The sequence below is a fragment of the Callionymus lyra genome, chromosome 1 (genome assembly GCF_982586985.1).
Source record: "Callionymus lyra chromosome 1, fCalLyr1.hap1.1, whole genome shotgun sequence".
NCBI classification, from domain to species: Eukaryota; Metazoa; Chordata; class Actinopteri; order Syngnathiformes; family Callionymidae; genus Callionymus; species Callionymus lyra.
The window spans coordinates 38,022,911-38,035,906 of NC_141818.1; the positions used below are offsets into that span (position 1 = coordinate 38,022,911).

The 12,996-nt window shown below is 38.7% G+C and overlaps 1 protein-coding gene across 1 annotated transcript in view; it reads left to right on the forward strand.

The window, feature by feature from the left end:
• The window catches only part of ctnna2 (catenin (cadherin-associated protein), alpha 2), a 127,484-nt gene that overhangs the window by 63,999 nt on the left and 50,489 nt on the right, over positions 1-12,996 (forward strand). The window contains exons 8-9 of the mRNA XM_087806512.1: positions 7,276-7,356; positions 10,686-10,838. Coding sequence (XP_087662638.1) covers positions 7,276-7,356; positions 10,686-10,838 — 234 coding nt within the window. The remainder of the gene's footprint in view (positions 1-7,275; positions 7,357-10,685; positions 10,839-12,996) is intronic.

The following is a 12,996-nucleotide window of genomic DNA, read 5'->3' on the forward strand; positions in this document are numbered from 1 at the left end:
GGTTAACATTTATATAAATCATATGCCTGGTGGTTACTATCAACTCTTGACTAAAGTTGCTGATGCAGATCACAGATGACACATCCTAAGACAGGTCGTGAGGGGAAAAGTGTGACCTATTAAATGGCATCAATTGACACACACCTTTGAACGACACCCTGACTGTGCTCATCAGTGGTATTTCGCACTATACCCCGGTATGCTTCTGGTTCCCCATTTTTTTTGTTCCGAGCTCCTAATAGCAGCAACACTACTGCTATTAGGAGCTTTATGATGCTCCTTGGCCAGACCGACAAAGCCCACATGAAAGGCTGATGAAAGATGTAATCTTCTCACCCGCTCAGCCAGCCTGAGCTTCTTTTGAAGCTGCTGCAGACTGTATCATTACCACAAGGAAATATGTTATTGTTTATTTCTTGCTATGTGCGCGCCCCGGTTCCACCTTTGTGGCGTGCTAAGCCACACTCATGTCATTCTTGCAATGTCGCATTATCTGTTGAGTGCCGGCTGTGATTTGCTGTCAGACAGAAGGACCTCTTCTTTCCCCCCAAACCCACCCTAATCCCTGATTAGTGCTACCTACACACTGTATCAAAACCACAAGACCAGCTTGAGTCATCATTATCCTGGTTTACAGAAAAACAAATATATCATTCTTTTGAGCCCCTCTGGTGTCACAGTTGTACCAACAGCAAATGGTCGTTAACAAAAACCCTGTTTTCTCAGCAAAAGTGGTTGAGACGGTTTTAATCACACGCAGAAAGTACAAACTCATCGTCATATTTGTAATATACACAGAAAAATTGTCTCCTACCACTTTTATCCAGCGCATATTGTTGGAGCTCCGATTTAATTGCCAGTGATGGATGTTGAGTAGTAGTTGTCCACGTGGTTAGCTTTAGGGGGAATTAAATGGAGTCGTTGGGGTGCTTAGCATGTTTTTTTTCAGGGTTTAAAAATCTATGTTAATGCTGCAGGGACGCTAGTTAACAACAACACCAAAAAAAATAGAAGAAGAAATAGAACACTCTAAGGAAAGCCTTGATGCCTGCATATTGGCTGGTGTTGGCAGTGAAAGAAGTGTAAATGTATTGTGTCAGGGCAGCAAGCATCACGTGATCCACTTAGTGTTTTGTTTTTTTTCCAGCGTGTTCATCAAAGCCGTTGAACTGAACCATACAGTACAGCAATCTTTCCATATATATACTGTATATATGTATATATATATATACTCCCAAACTGCTCAGCAAATGTGCTTTTAAATGAGCTTGTAGTCCACTGATCTCTCAATGAATTTTTAAGGTAGGAAAGTCAAACATGTCAGATTTTGGTGGAATTTAAACCCTGTATGCTACCCTTAATAGTGAGGGGGATTATTATAATTCCAGCTCTCTTTATCAATTGCAAAGGGGTGTATGGGGTTTTTTGGGGGGGTAATACGATTGTAAAAACGCTGGTTATTCAATCTTCTAATGTTGAGATGATTTCAAACCTGATGCACAACATCTACACAATGAAGTTAATTAAGTACGTTGTTTTAAAACAACAACTAGCTAACTATTCTATATTTTTTTATGGTTAAAACACTAATTTTCTGTCACAAATAAAGAGTGCCTCCCAAAAATATGAACTAGAAGCTACTATTTATTATCCGTCTCTTTTTCAGCAGCTCTTATCCCTGCTGGTTGACAACATGCGCTGATGCAATCTGAAGAAACACTATTAGACTGGACTTATTGTGTTTAAGGAAACCATGACTGACATCTTGATACGTCTGCCAAATACCTTCAACATAAGCACCTGTGAACCGTTAAATCATTTCCAAAACATGCACAGCTGAGTTTATATGTGATAAACGTCCTCTGGTCGCTCCGCAGTGAAACAAAAATACATCAATGATACCTCTTCGCACCCCATTGACTTGCAACCCTCCCCAACCCCACTACAGTTCTGCTATTGCAGATATCACACCACTCTCATTTTCTCACCCTCTCCAACCTATTCCCAGCCTTCCCTCCCTTCCTACCCAGCTCTTCTGCTGCCCTCCTATTGGTCCGTCCCTGGCGAGCTACTTGCTATTCAGTTCAGGGAGGATACAGGCAGCATTGCTTGAGCTCCCCGAACTGCTGCTGCAGGACTAGACTTTTTTTTTTTTTTTAATCCTCTTCTCTTTCTCTCTGTCTGATAACGAGACAGACGTTTTATTTTTATTTTTAAACCATGCTCCTAGCACCTTAAAGCCAAGTGTCTTCAATATTTAACTATTTCTCCTCCTGTGTTTTTTTCCCCTTGACATTTAACTATCATCACTCGATGTATAATTACATGTCTAGTGAGGGTCGCCTGGGGGGGCCTGGAGCATATCCCAGCTTCTTTAGGCGAGAGTCGGGGGACAACCTGGACAGGACGCCAGTCTGTCGCAGGCGACACAAAGACACACAACCATCCACACACACCCATACCTATGGACAATTTCCCCAATTTCCCGATCAATCCCCTTCAACACGAAGTAAACCCGCAACCATCTTGCTGCCATCGCGCTAACTATGTAATCATTAAAGTATTCAATTTAATTTGTCCTTTTATCCTTATCAAAGTAATGCACCATGCGCCGCACTGGCATCCATTCAGAGCTCATTTTGTTTACTCTATTCCTACTAAACTGCTCATTTCATACCGAGACTAAGCGTGATGATATCCCATATGGGCCCTCCTATTCACAGCCAACTAGGCTACAGATGCTAAAAGCCAGTGACAGGCCCCTAGTCTAACATGAGTCTGTGTAATGAGAGAAGTAAGCAAAACGACAATAGCCATTAAACATTAGTGAGCTTGTGCCAGAAGGCTTATGTCCCTGCTGTTCTGTTCTTGAGTGCAATAATGATAAATGATGTGCTGCGCGGCTCATAGAGCGTTGTTATTGATACAACATGAGATATCATGGAAGAGAGGTCTCCAAATGAACCCTAGAACACAAGCATACTCTACCTAGTGGGAAGTGAATTAGTTCGAAAAGTTCAAGTTTATTCTCAAGCATCTAGAAGGAGGGTCTCTAGCGTCGGAATGACACAGACTGGGTGGTGTGGAGTTGGTGGAGAGCGGCATATTTAATAATTGATCGTCATACATGATGCATGATTTTAATGTGACGTTGCTCGTGCAATGTAGGAAACATACATTTTAACTTTAACAGATGTTTTTTTACAAAACCACCCTCGGGCTGCTCTCATGGTCCCCCATAGGGCTGCCTTTTGCTGTGACCTTCAGTGGTTACACAGAAATTACTTCTGTATATCTTCCTCAGCAGGACCAAAGATTTCCCGAAATGTATCTTGCTATCAAAGAATAGGGATGGGTCACAAAATTTGTCACCATTGTGACACCACTTTCTTTTACATAAATGCTAGTGGCCAGATGGAAAAAAAACAACAGAAATTGTGTTCCCTCGTTCCAGAGTTTGTTGTCACTAGTCCTGATAAAGTATCATCTTCATGTTAAATTAATTCAATGTATGGATGCACATGCACAGACCATTTAGTCCCACCACCATCTTTTACTGTGGTAAAGATGGATGGATGGATGGACGGATGGATACTTTATTGATCCCTGGAGGAAAAAAATCATTTGTCCAGCAGCAATAACACATCCATCCATTTAAACACCCATAAATACATTTAAATACAATCAAATAAATACATACAAAAAAACCTGAATAAATCATTCAAGAGTTGCCGACAAAAAGCATGAGGGAGAGTTCTGTTTTAACATCTAATTGAAAAAAAAAACAAAGGATGTCTTAAAATGTTCAGTTCTGCAGTGCATGGAGAGGAGCCTGTTGCTGCGCTTACTCTAGCCACTAGCTACGACAGACTAAGTAAGAAGAGCCTGTTTTAGGTTTTTACTTACTTAATTGTTACCGAGATGGGAAGGTTTTCTTTTTTTTTAATTCTACTTCTTCGTAAAGCATGAATTGTTTTTTACTACTACGCGGTATCATCCGATCAAGTCGGCCGATTGTCTCTGCTACACATATTTAGGTACCACTTAATGAGAACAATTTAGATTGGTCCATTTGTTCCAGCACAGTTGAGAGAGCACAATGTATCTTAATGAGGATCTAGCGAGCCATTATCTGGTGGTACGGCGGCCAACATGTAACCACAACAGTCAGACCTCAGCTGCACAGGCGCTAACTCAACCTCTCGTTATCGGCTCACCTTCCTCCTCAGCCGGCTGCAGACGGTGTAACCACATTGGACAGTAATTGTACCCCTCGCTTCGGCCTAATTGAATTGACAAAGAGCCGGAATTGATATCATTTAACACATTGATCCTCCTAGACAATGAGACTGAATGCTTCACCGTCCCCATTTGTATCCGACACTTATCTCTGATTCACCGGTCGGTCTTATGATTTTCTGTTTTGCGAATAAACCGATTTTTATTTAAATCATTTTTTTTATTTTGTTGGCCGCAGTTCTTTGTGCTTATTCAATTAACATTTTGTTCCAGCAGTAAAAAAGGCCACATATTGATATAAAAAACAGAGTGTTGGATGAAACTCCACGCTGGCAGACAGGGAAAATACACACTCTATAGTGATAGAAAGGACTATTTTCCTCCGCTAGTGCAGCATCAAGCTGAGATTCTAACCACAGTGTTCTTGCTGTGTGGCTGAAGCACTAGCTACCACTTCACTGGTTTATTTATTCATATTCTCGACTTAATTATTCTGTGGTATCTGCTTCTTACTTGATACACGAGAGAAAGAAGTACTTTACCAGATCAAAAGCATTTACTTCATCCATGGTGAGGTGTCTTAACAGGTGTTCCAATGTGATTAAAAGTCAGATTTGCTGAAAACTATGAGCTACATTTCACACCTTTGCATAATGAAAATGCGGAGCAGCCCGTCTATTAGCGCGCGACATCTTCACCAGGAGTGCTGTTAGCGTGCGACATCTTCACCAGAAGTGCTGTATAGCTAACATCATCTAGTAAGAATGAATGCAAACCGTCAGGTGCTAATGGTTTTGTAGAGTAAAATACATTTGATTCTAAAGAAGTTGGTTTTGGCGAGTTCACATTTATTCTTTTAGGCAATGAGGTAAGACACAGAAAGTGGTGTTGTCGGGCTTAATGTGTGCGTGATGTATCACCACCAGTTTTTTAAATGGTGCGCACCACCTTCGGTATCTAAGGCAGACGGATAGATACCAAGGTAACAGCTAAAGATGTGTCTTCTATGCTCTCTCTTCCTGGAGTGAATGAGTCAAACTTTTAGTCAACCTTTTCTAACTAGCACATTTCTGACTGAGCAAACCTGACTCATCCTCATGAGGAATCTTGTTTACAAAATTCATCATATGGAAGTAATTCACTTAAAATGGGAGAAGTACAGACCGCCCCATCAAATATCACCACTGTTTTGAGTGCTCCTGATGATGCGTACCATAACTAATTTGTATCCGTAAACGTAGATAAAACTCTTACTCTTGCACAAAACATCTCGACTTTTGTAATCCTAGAAGCAGATAGAGCCTGAGTATGATAAGATCATATACTTCTTCTGAACTACCCTCAGGTTTTTCTGACATTTTCTTAAAATGATAAAAAGTGAAACTAGTTTTTCAGTAGTTATACAAATATAAATCAGAGAATGTTTCAGCCGTTGTGACCATTTATTTGATTAAACTTAAATATAAATAAGTGATCATTTTCAAACTGTCCTTCAAAACGTCCCAGTAAATGTCCTTTTTTAATACTTGGCAGGGAGTTCATACCTTAGGTACCTTAATTGGATGAGTACTGTTGGCATCATAATGATTAATGTTTCCATGGCATCTGCTTTGGCAGAGACCTCCGAGGCTAATACGGAGACGGACAAACAAACGATTGTTTTCCTCTTGACCAGAACACATAACAACACGCGTAGGATATTAATAGATTGATGCAATCAACTCTTAACATATGTTCCAGTTCAATGCCATTGCAATAATGCGTGTTTGTTCGACACCAAAAGCCATTGTTTTCAGGCAGGTACGTATGAACATCACCAGACGGCTTCTCTCTTTAGAGAAAACCTGAAAAGCAAAACATATTTTACAATGACTAATAACAAAACATCCACACTTCACTAGGGAAATGTACTACAACTTTGTACCATAATAGCACCACTTCTGACATTAACAGTAGTAACCAATGATGGGAAAAGTCCTGAATACCATATAGATTTACTTAACCACACATATTAATATTATAATATTATCACTGCTGGTGTTTTTATTACTGCTGTTGAAAGACGAATGTCAGGAATAGTGATAGTGTTCGTGCCAGGTGCCTCTGACCTTGAGTGATAGTAACTCATCCAAGCTTGTATTTGGTGGGAACCTTTGGAGTCTGATAACTCATAGCTTGTGAAAACTGCGACAGAGATATAACAGCGAACTAACAGCTCTATGCTGAAGAAAGGATTCAGACTGTTTTGCTTTCTTACTTGTGTAAATCTGATTTCTATTCTTTGTTTAAATAGTTGTAGGTCAGTTTCTAAACCTGACAGAAAAGCACTGATGGTTTATCGTGGTGCCTTTGTTTTGCACCGTTTACCCTGTTCAAACAGGCAAACAAATGTCCCTAAAATATACAAAACTCAGGGTTTGTTACATTGAATATAATTAATAATACCAATACCAAATACTACCAAAGGAACAATCAATCTGATTGACATTGTCAAAATAAAAGGGAGAGAATACAAATAAAAACTCAAGAAAAATGCTTGTTGTTTTATTATTCAATAACTTTCAACACAGTCTTCAGACAATTGTTTGAGCATCTTTTAGTACCACTTTGGCACCATATAGAATAAAAAACAATTCAACATCAATGGGGTATCCTTATTTTCAAATGTGATTCCACAACACAAAATGAGACTAAAATGTTTATTTGTTATCCATCATGTGTTTATGGTTGAGTTGATGCTTTATGAATGAACGTGAGATCAGATAGTGAACATTGTCTACATGAGCCTTTTTCTTCTTTAGTGAAAAGGTTAATGATCCGTCACTTCTTAGAACCACTTGAAGAAGTGTGTATGTAACGAAAGTGACAAAATGGAAATAAAAAGTATAGCTTGCCAGTAAGCTTTCCTCCACAAGTTTTGTTCTGTAATATGTATGTATGTCATGTATCAATACCATGCATGGAAATTTATTTTGGCCATTGTAGGAATAATTGCAGTGGCTACTTATTATTCATTTATTTTCTTATTCCTTACAGACCGGGAGAAAGGAGAAAGGCGACCCGCTGAACTCGGCTATCGACAAGATGACCAAAAAGACGAGGGACCTGCGTCGACAGGTAATAATTCCCGTCAACCATTACATTGTCTTACTTTGTAAGGAGTATTCTTCAAACTTCGCCACCAGGAGATCCTGGGAGAAACATTCAGAGGCACGTCTGACAGGCTGGCTGTTGACTGTGACAGGTTGTTCTATTGACTCAGGCTTCGGCTTGACAGAATGGGCGGTCTGTTTGAGTTCCCAGATTAGGAGGGAGGGTTAGTTTACACATCGGAGGCATTGTCTAAACCCTTGATACTGTAATCATGTCAACATGGTAGGAAATCAGCCGTGCTGTGTGGAGATGTTCAACTTTCAGTGGGAAGCAGAATTGTGTTATTCATGAACAAGTCAATGTTTCAACTCCTAATAGAGGAGGCACAAGACGACATACTCGAAGAGACAGTAACCCCTCGTCTCTTGTGTGATGGGAGAAGGTGAAACTTAACAGAGATCATTATGATGCTAATTGCTGTGTCAGCACATTCTTAGAAACTAGATTTATTGTTAACCTTATTAGGAAACCCTGCTCTCGACTGAAAATAATTTGTAATCCAAACCACTAAGTAATTGCATGTGGCCTGTGTGGTACAAAATGTATTTTTTAATTCTATTTATTTTAAAGGCCAGCTAATGTGTTGATTTAAGTGTCTCTTGAATTTATTTGTTGAGGTTTATCACCGCGCATCATCAATCCCGGAAGGCCACCTTTAGGGGACTTGTTGTATAAACAAAGCGAGGCGTGGGTACAGCTGGCTGGAGGATGAGTGAAGCCATTATTACGTCATAATGGACTCCGCTCTCGTAACCTCTCATTTGCTGAGATTTCAGGGGAGAACTTTATAAAGTAATAAGTTCAAAACATGGTCATAATAAGGGACTTACTGCATCTTGAAGAGGAATAATTCAACATTTGAATCAGGAGAGTTAGGTTAATAATTTCCCTTAATCTTGATAGTGAGCTATGAATATGTTTTTAAAGATAAGATAATTATTCCCATCATCAATTGTAAAAAAACAAACAAACTTAAAACAAATAGCAGGTTGATTTTAGATTTGTTTTGTGATGAAAAAACTATTTTGCTAATAAAAACACGTACATTATATCGTAGATTTGATTCTCAACGATTCAAATATATTACTGCAACATCCCAAATGTAACAAAAGTGAAACATAACATACCTTTTGTATCATTGTCGGCTTTATACCTGGAGAGCGAGACGAAAAAATCATTTATTTCAAACCTAATGAAGTAGTTTTACACACATACCACAGACCTTTTCGTAGAAAAGTGGTGATAAATAACACAAACGTCCATATTTCTATTTCACAAATATCAGGTTTTGTCATCTGAAACTCAAGATCAACAGTGAAATAAACTGAAACTAATTAAACGAGAAACGATACAATCAGATTAATTACATTCCTCTTCATTTGTTGTTTTTAATGCTAGATGGGAACTAGATGACAGGAAAATCTTGAACAGTTATTCAAGGACAAACAGGAAGGCAAGCTTTCAACAGTTACATCATCAATCATATGTTATATATTTTAAATCCAATTTACTGGGGTAAAAGTACTAAGTACCCACAAAACAATTCACTTGAGTATAAAACAGGTACGTCAAGAATCCCCATGTCCAGGGTAAATGATACCGACCTTTTATTTAGTATACAACACTGTATGATGGATGAAAAGCAAAAGCCCAAATAGCCGCAACAGTGTTTGGATGATATAAATACGTGTTTGAACTACACTCCTCTCCTCCTCTTCATTGGTATTCAAAAGGTAACCAAGACAAAGTTGCTCAAAATGAGCCATGTGTTCTCCCTTTCTGCCATTCGTCTAAAATAAATGCATTTGTTCTGTCGTCTCTCCCGGCTCTTTTATGACTGATGGCTGATTCCAGGAGTTCCCTGTGCGCCACTGCCTCATATGTCTCCATCTTTGTTTTCCCCCCCGTCTTCTACAGAACACTGAAGTCATTTCCGTTCACGCTATTAGTTTGTTAATGAGTGCAGCTGCTTTCAGTGGTTGGAGGTTATTGTGTTAAGGCGAAACAGCTGCTTCAATCTCTTCATAGATATTATTTAATATTTAAAATAAGTTTTCTTTTGTGAAACATTTGTTTAGAGACACAATGAAAGTTTCATGAGCTCTTTTTCACCAATTCAGATTTTTTTCAAAGGCTCTTATTGTCTTAATGAAATAAACAAATTTGAACAGAGTATATCTCTAATTTGTTTCATTTTAATGTAGACTCACAAATACCCACATACGCCTGAATGTTTACTGAAGAAAGGTCCGAACAAACTTTTACTACTTTTACGTGTATTGTTAAAATGATTAAAATGCAAATAATTATATATATATAGTATAGAGAATAATCCACATTCTTTTAACATTTTCAAATGAGGAACAACAATTAAATAAAAAAAATACCTAATTAAATACATTTTTGTTTTTTAAATATATAAATGTGTTAGTGAATAATTAAAATGTGAGTCAATTTAATGCACGAAGAAATATATTAATAAACACATCATAACATATTTCCCTTGTTAATACATTCTTATGCAAAATCACATTTTTTAATACACTAATACTTTTATATTTAAAGTAGGTTGTCAGTGCAAAATCAGGACTCAAATATAAATCCATAGAATAAGGCCGCAACATTACATGTGAACTAATTATCTCTATATTGTTAAGATCCCTTTTCAAAGCATATTTGTAAATAGATATAACTTTAGGAAACTGTTAATTAAAAATACTCCGTGTAGGTTGAATCGACTACAACATATTCCTGTAGTAAAACAAATGGTGAAGGATGTAGCGTCAACAAGGTTGAAGCTGTAGTAGGAGTTTTGTGTGGGCATGAAACGCTGAGGGTGCAGAAAAAAGCAGTGACCCAGGAAATCATTCACCACTATCATTTCTCCACACTCCCCCACCACCGGAATCAGTAACGACTAATCTCTCCCCGTCGCTAATGTGGCTGGGTGCTGGAAAATATGATGATCTAATAAAAAAATATATATGAGTCATTATCAATCGATAATAAAAAGCGAAATCCTTTTTCTTTTTTAACATTTGGGCCGAATGTTCTAGTTGAGATGAAAAGCACCTTTCTACCTTCCTCCATCATCTGACAGACCAGGAGTTCACGGCATTCATTAAAGTTGTTTTTGCTCGGAGCGCTCCTTCATTAGAAAAAACAAGGGCCTACCGGTACTTGTTTAGGCTCGTTCTTTTTCGCTACAGCCGACAACGTGAGTCTATGATTCGACTTCCACTTTGACTGCCGCTGCTCAAGAACACTTCTTCTTCTTCTTCTTCTCACTGCAGCTAAGGAAGGCAGTGATGGACCACATCTCCGACTCGTTCCTGGAGACCAATGTTCCCCTGTTGGTGCTTATCGAGGCAGCAAAGAGTGGGAACGAGAAGGAGGTCAAGGAGTATGCTCAGGTGTTTCGTGAACATGCCAACAAGCTTGTCGAGGTCAGTCATAAATAATGCATTTGTACTCGCACACACACACACCCCAACACACACACACACACCACCTGGTCCATTCATCAAGAGTAGTAACACGTATATTAAAGTAAAAGAAAATGTGTTTGGCAAATTAAAAACATGACGAATACACTCTATTCTAAACTGAACTATCCTATTTAACCATCTTAAAATATATATAAAGGTATGACAGAGGAAGTTCTGGCAACAGAACGATGAAGTACATATTTTGTTCAGTTATGGTCGCAATGCAGAAAGTTGTGTGCGCTCGTTTTTAATTCCTTGTCTTAAATATGCATTTAGGTTAATGAACCACTTTAGATTGACTGCTTCTCCTTGCATTGTCGACCTTCTGACTCGCAGTGTTCTACTTATTATTGCTTATTTGTTCATTAAAATGGTCCAAGGGGTGACGAGTAGGGCACGAGGATGATGCGGATCTGGGGGTTCAAACATAGTTGTGTATTTATTAATTCAAAGCTCGATGAGTTCCACCATCTCCTGTAGCGTGAGTTCATGCTTGTCATCCAACACAATGCCAGTTTATTACACCCCATTTAACTCTCAGTGTGCGCTGTCGTTACGAGTACAAACTCCCATGACCAATGTAGCACAAGGAAATGTGCACCATTGGGGGGGGTTGTGCATATCACTGTATGCTGTAGAAGGCAGTAATTGCTCTCTGGTGAAGGGACCACCTAAAAATTTGCACTCATGCATTAAGATTATTATAACTTTTATGTCGCATTTATAACAACAACCCAGGAAAAAAAATTGATTAAATATTCACTGTTATTATTTTTAATTCCTTAAACAATGTATTATCTCTGGGTCAAGATGACCCGAAAGGCCCCCCCAAAAAATTAGGTATCCCTTCTGTTGCCTGGGTAAAGATGGTTTCCGGGTCACCATGACCCAGAGATAACACAAGTAAGTAAGTAAGTAAGTAAGTAATATTTATTTATATAGCGCTTTTCCAGACCAGGGTCACAAAGCAAGGGTTAAATAATGTAACAGCATAACGTCTTAGCAGTGCTTACATATGTTACAATTCTCACTCCAGCTGCAAGACATTTGCGATTCAATGAGAGATTTTCACTCAGGCTGGCGATCGATAATATGCAGAAACCTCAAGTCAGTCTCCTTGAATAAAAAACACAAGTAGCTCTCTAGAGCACTGGAAAGATGAACTCATGTATAAAGTTCAGCTGTATTGATTACTATTGTCTAAAAGATGTTTTATTTTAAAATAAATACTGGATTCTCTCCAAAGACATGTTCGTCTCTGACTCTTAACAAGTCACGGCGGAAGAACAAATCCTGTAAACTAGTTAAACTGAGTGAAACAAAAGCTCCATGGAGGTCCATCTTGCTGCAGAAGAAATCCGTCCAGGGCAGCCGCTGATCCTGCTTGATGTATTTGTGATACGCTTTGTTGCCGGTCATGCTATTTAATTTTTGCTGTTTTATATCTGAAGGTCGGTCCGTGAAAATGATTCCACCATTAAACCACTGTGCAAAGAAGAAGGTCAGGGACCCCTTTTTAAAAAGGAATGCCACAGAATTAGGATTTCATTATGGATATAACACGGTTCATGTCTTCTAAATGTCTCCCACCACACACAGCAAATAGAGTAAGATGAGAGAAGAATTTTACAGAAGACACTCGACCTCCGGAGGTTTTTGGGCTGCAGTAAGAAACTGGAGTGCCAGGATTATACCAAGAATGCATGGGGAGAACAAACAATAAACCTTTTTAGGTGGTAGTGCTAACCACTAAAACACTGTGCTAGTTCTAATAGCTATATTTTATATCATCGAATATATATTTAAAACTATGATGGTGTACCAAATCTCAAACCTAGTTCTCCGAGGGGAATTCGAACTTGCAACTCGGGGTTTTCTACAAACATGAAGAACATGAAGTGTCTCCAAAACTCGCCTCCTTTTCCATATTAAAGCTTGTATAGAGCGTTCTGCCTGGTTGACTTCAATAACACTGAAGAGCCTGACAAATGTGCATGAAGCAGACGAGACATTCAATTTTCTTCATCCCTTCATCATTGATGGCGAGTCCTTCTCCAGCCATCATGTATATTAAACTTTATCATCCACTCTGAGATCCCTTAATGGATGTGTGGGA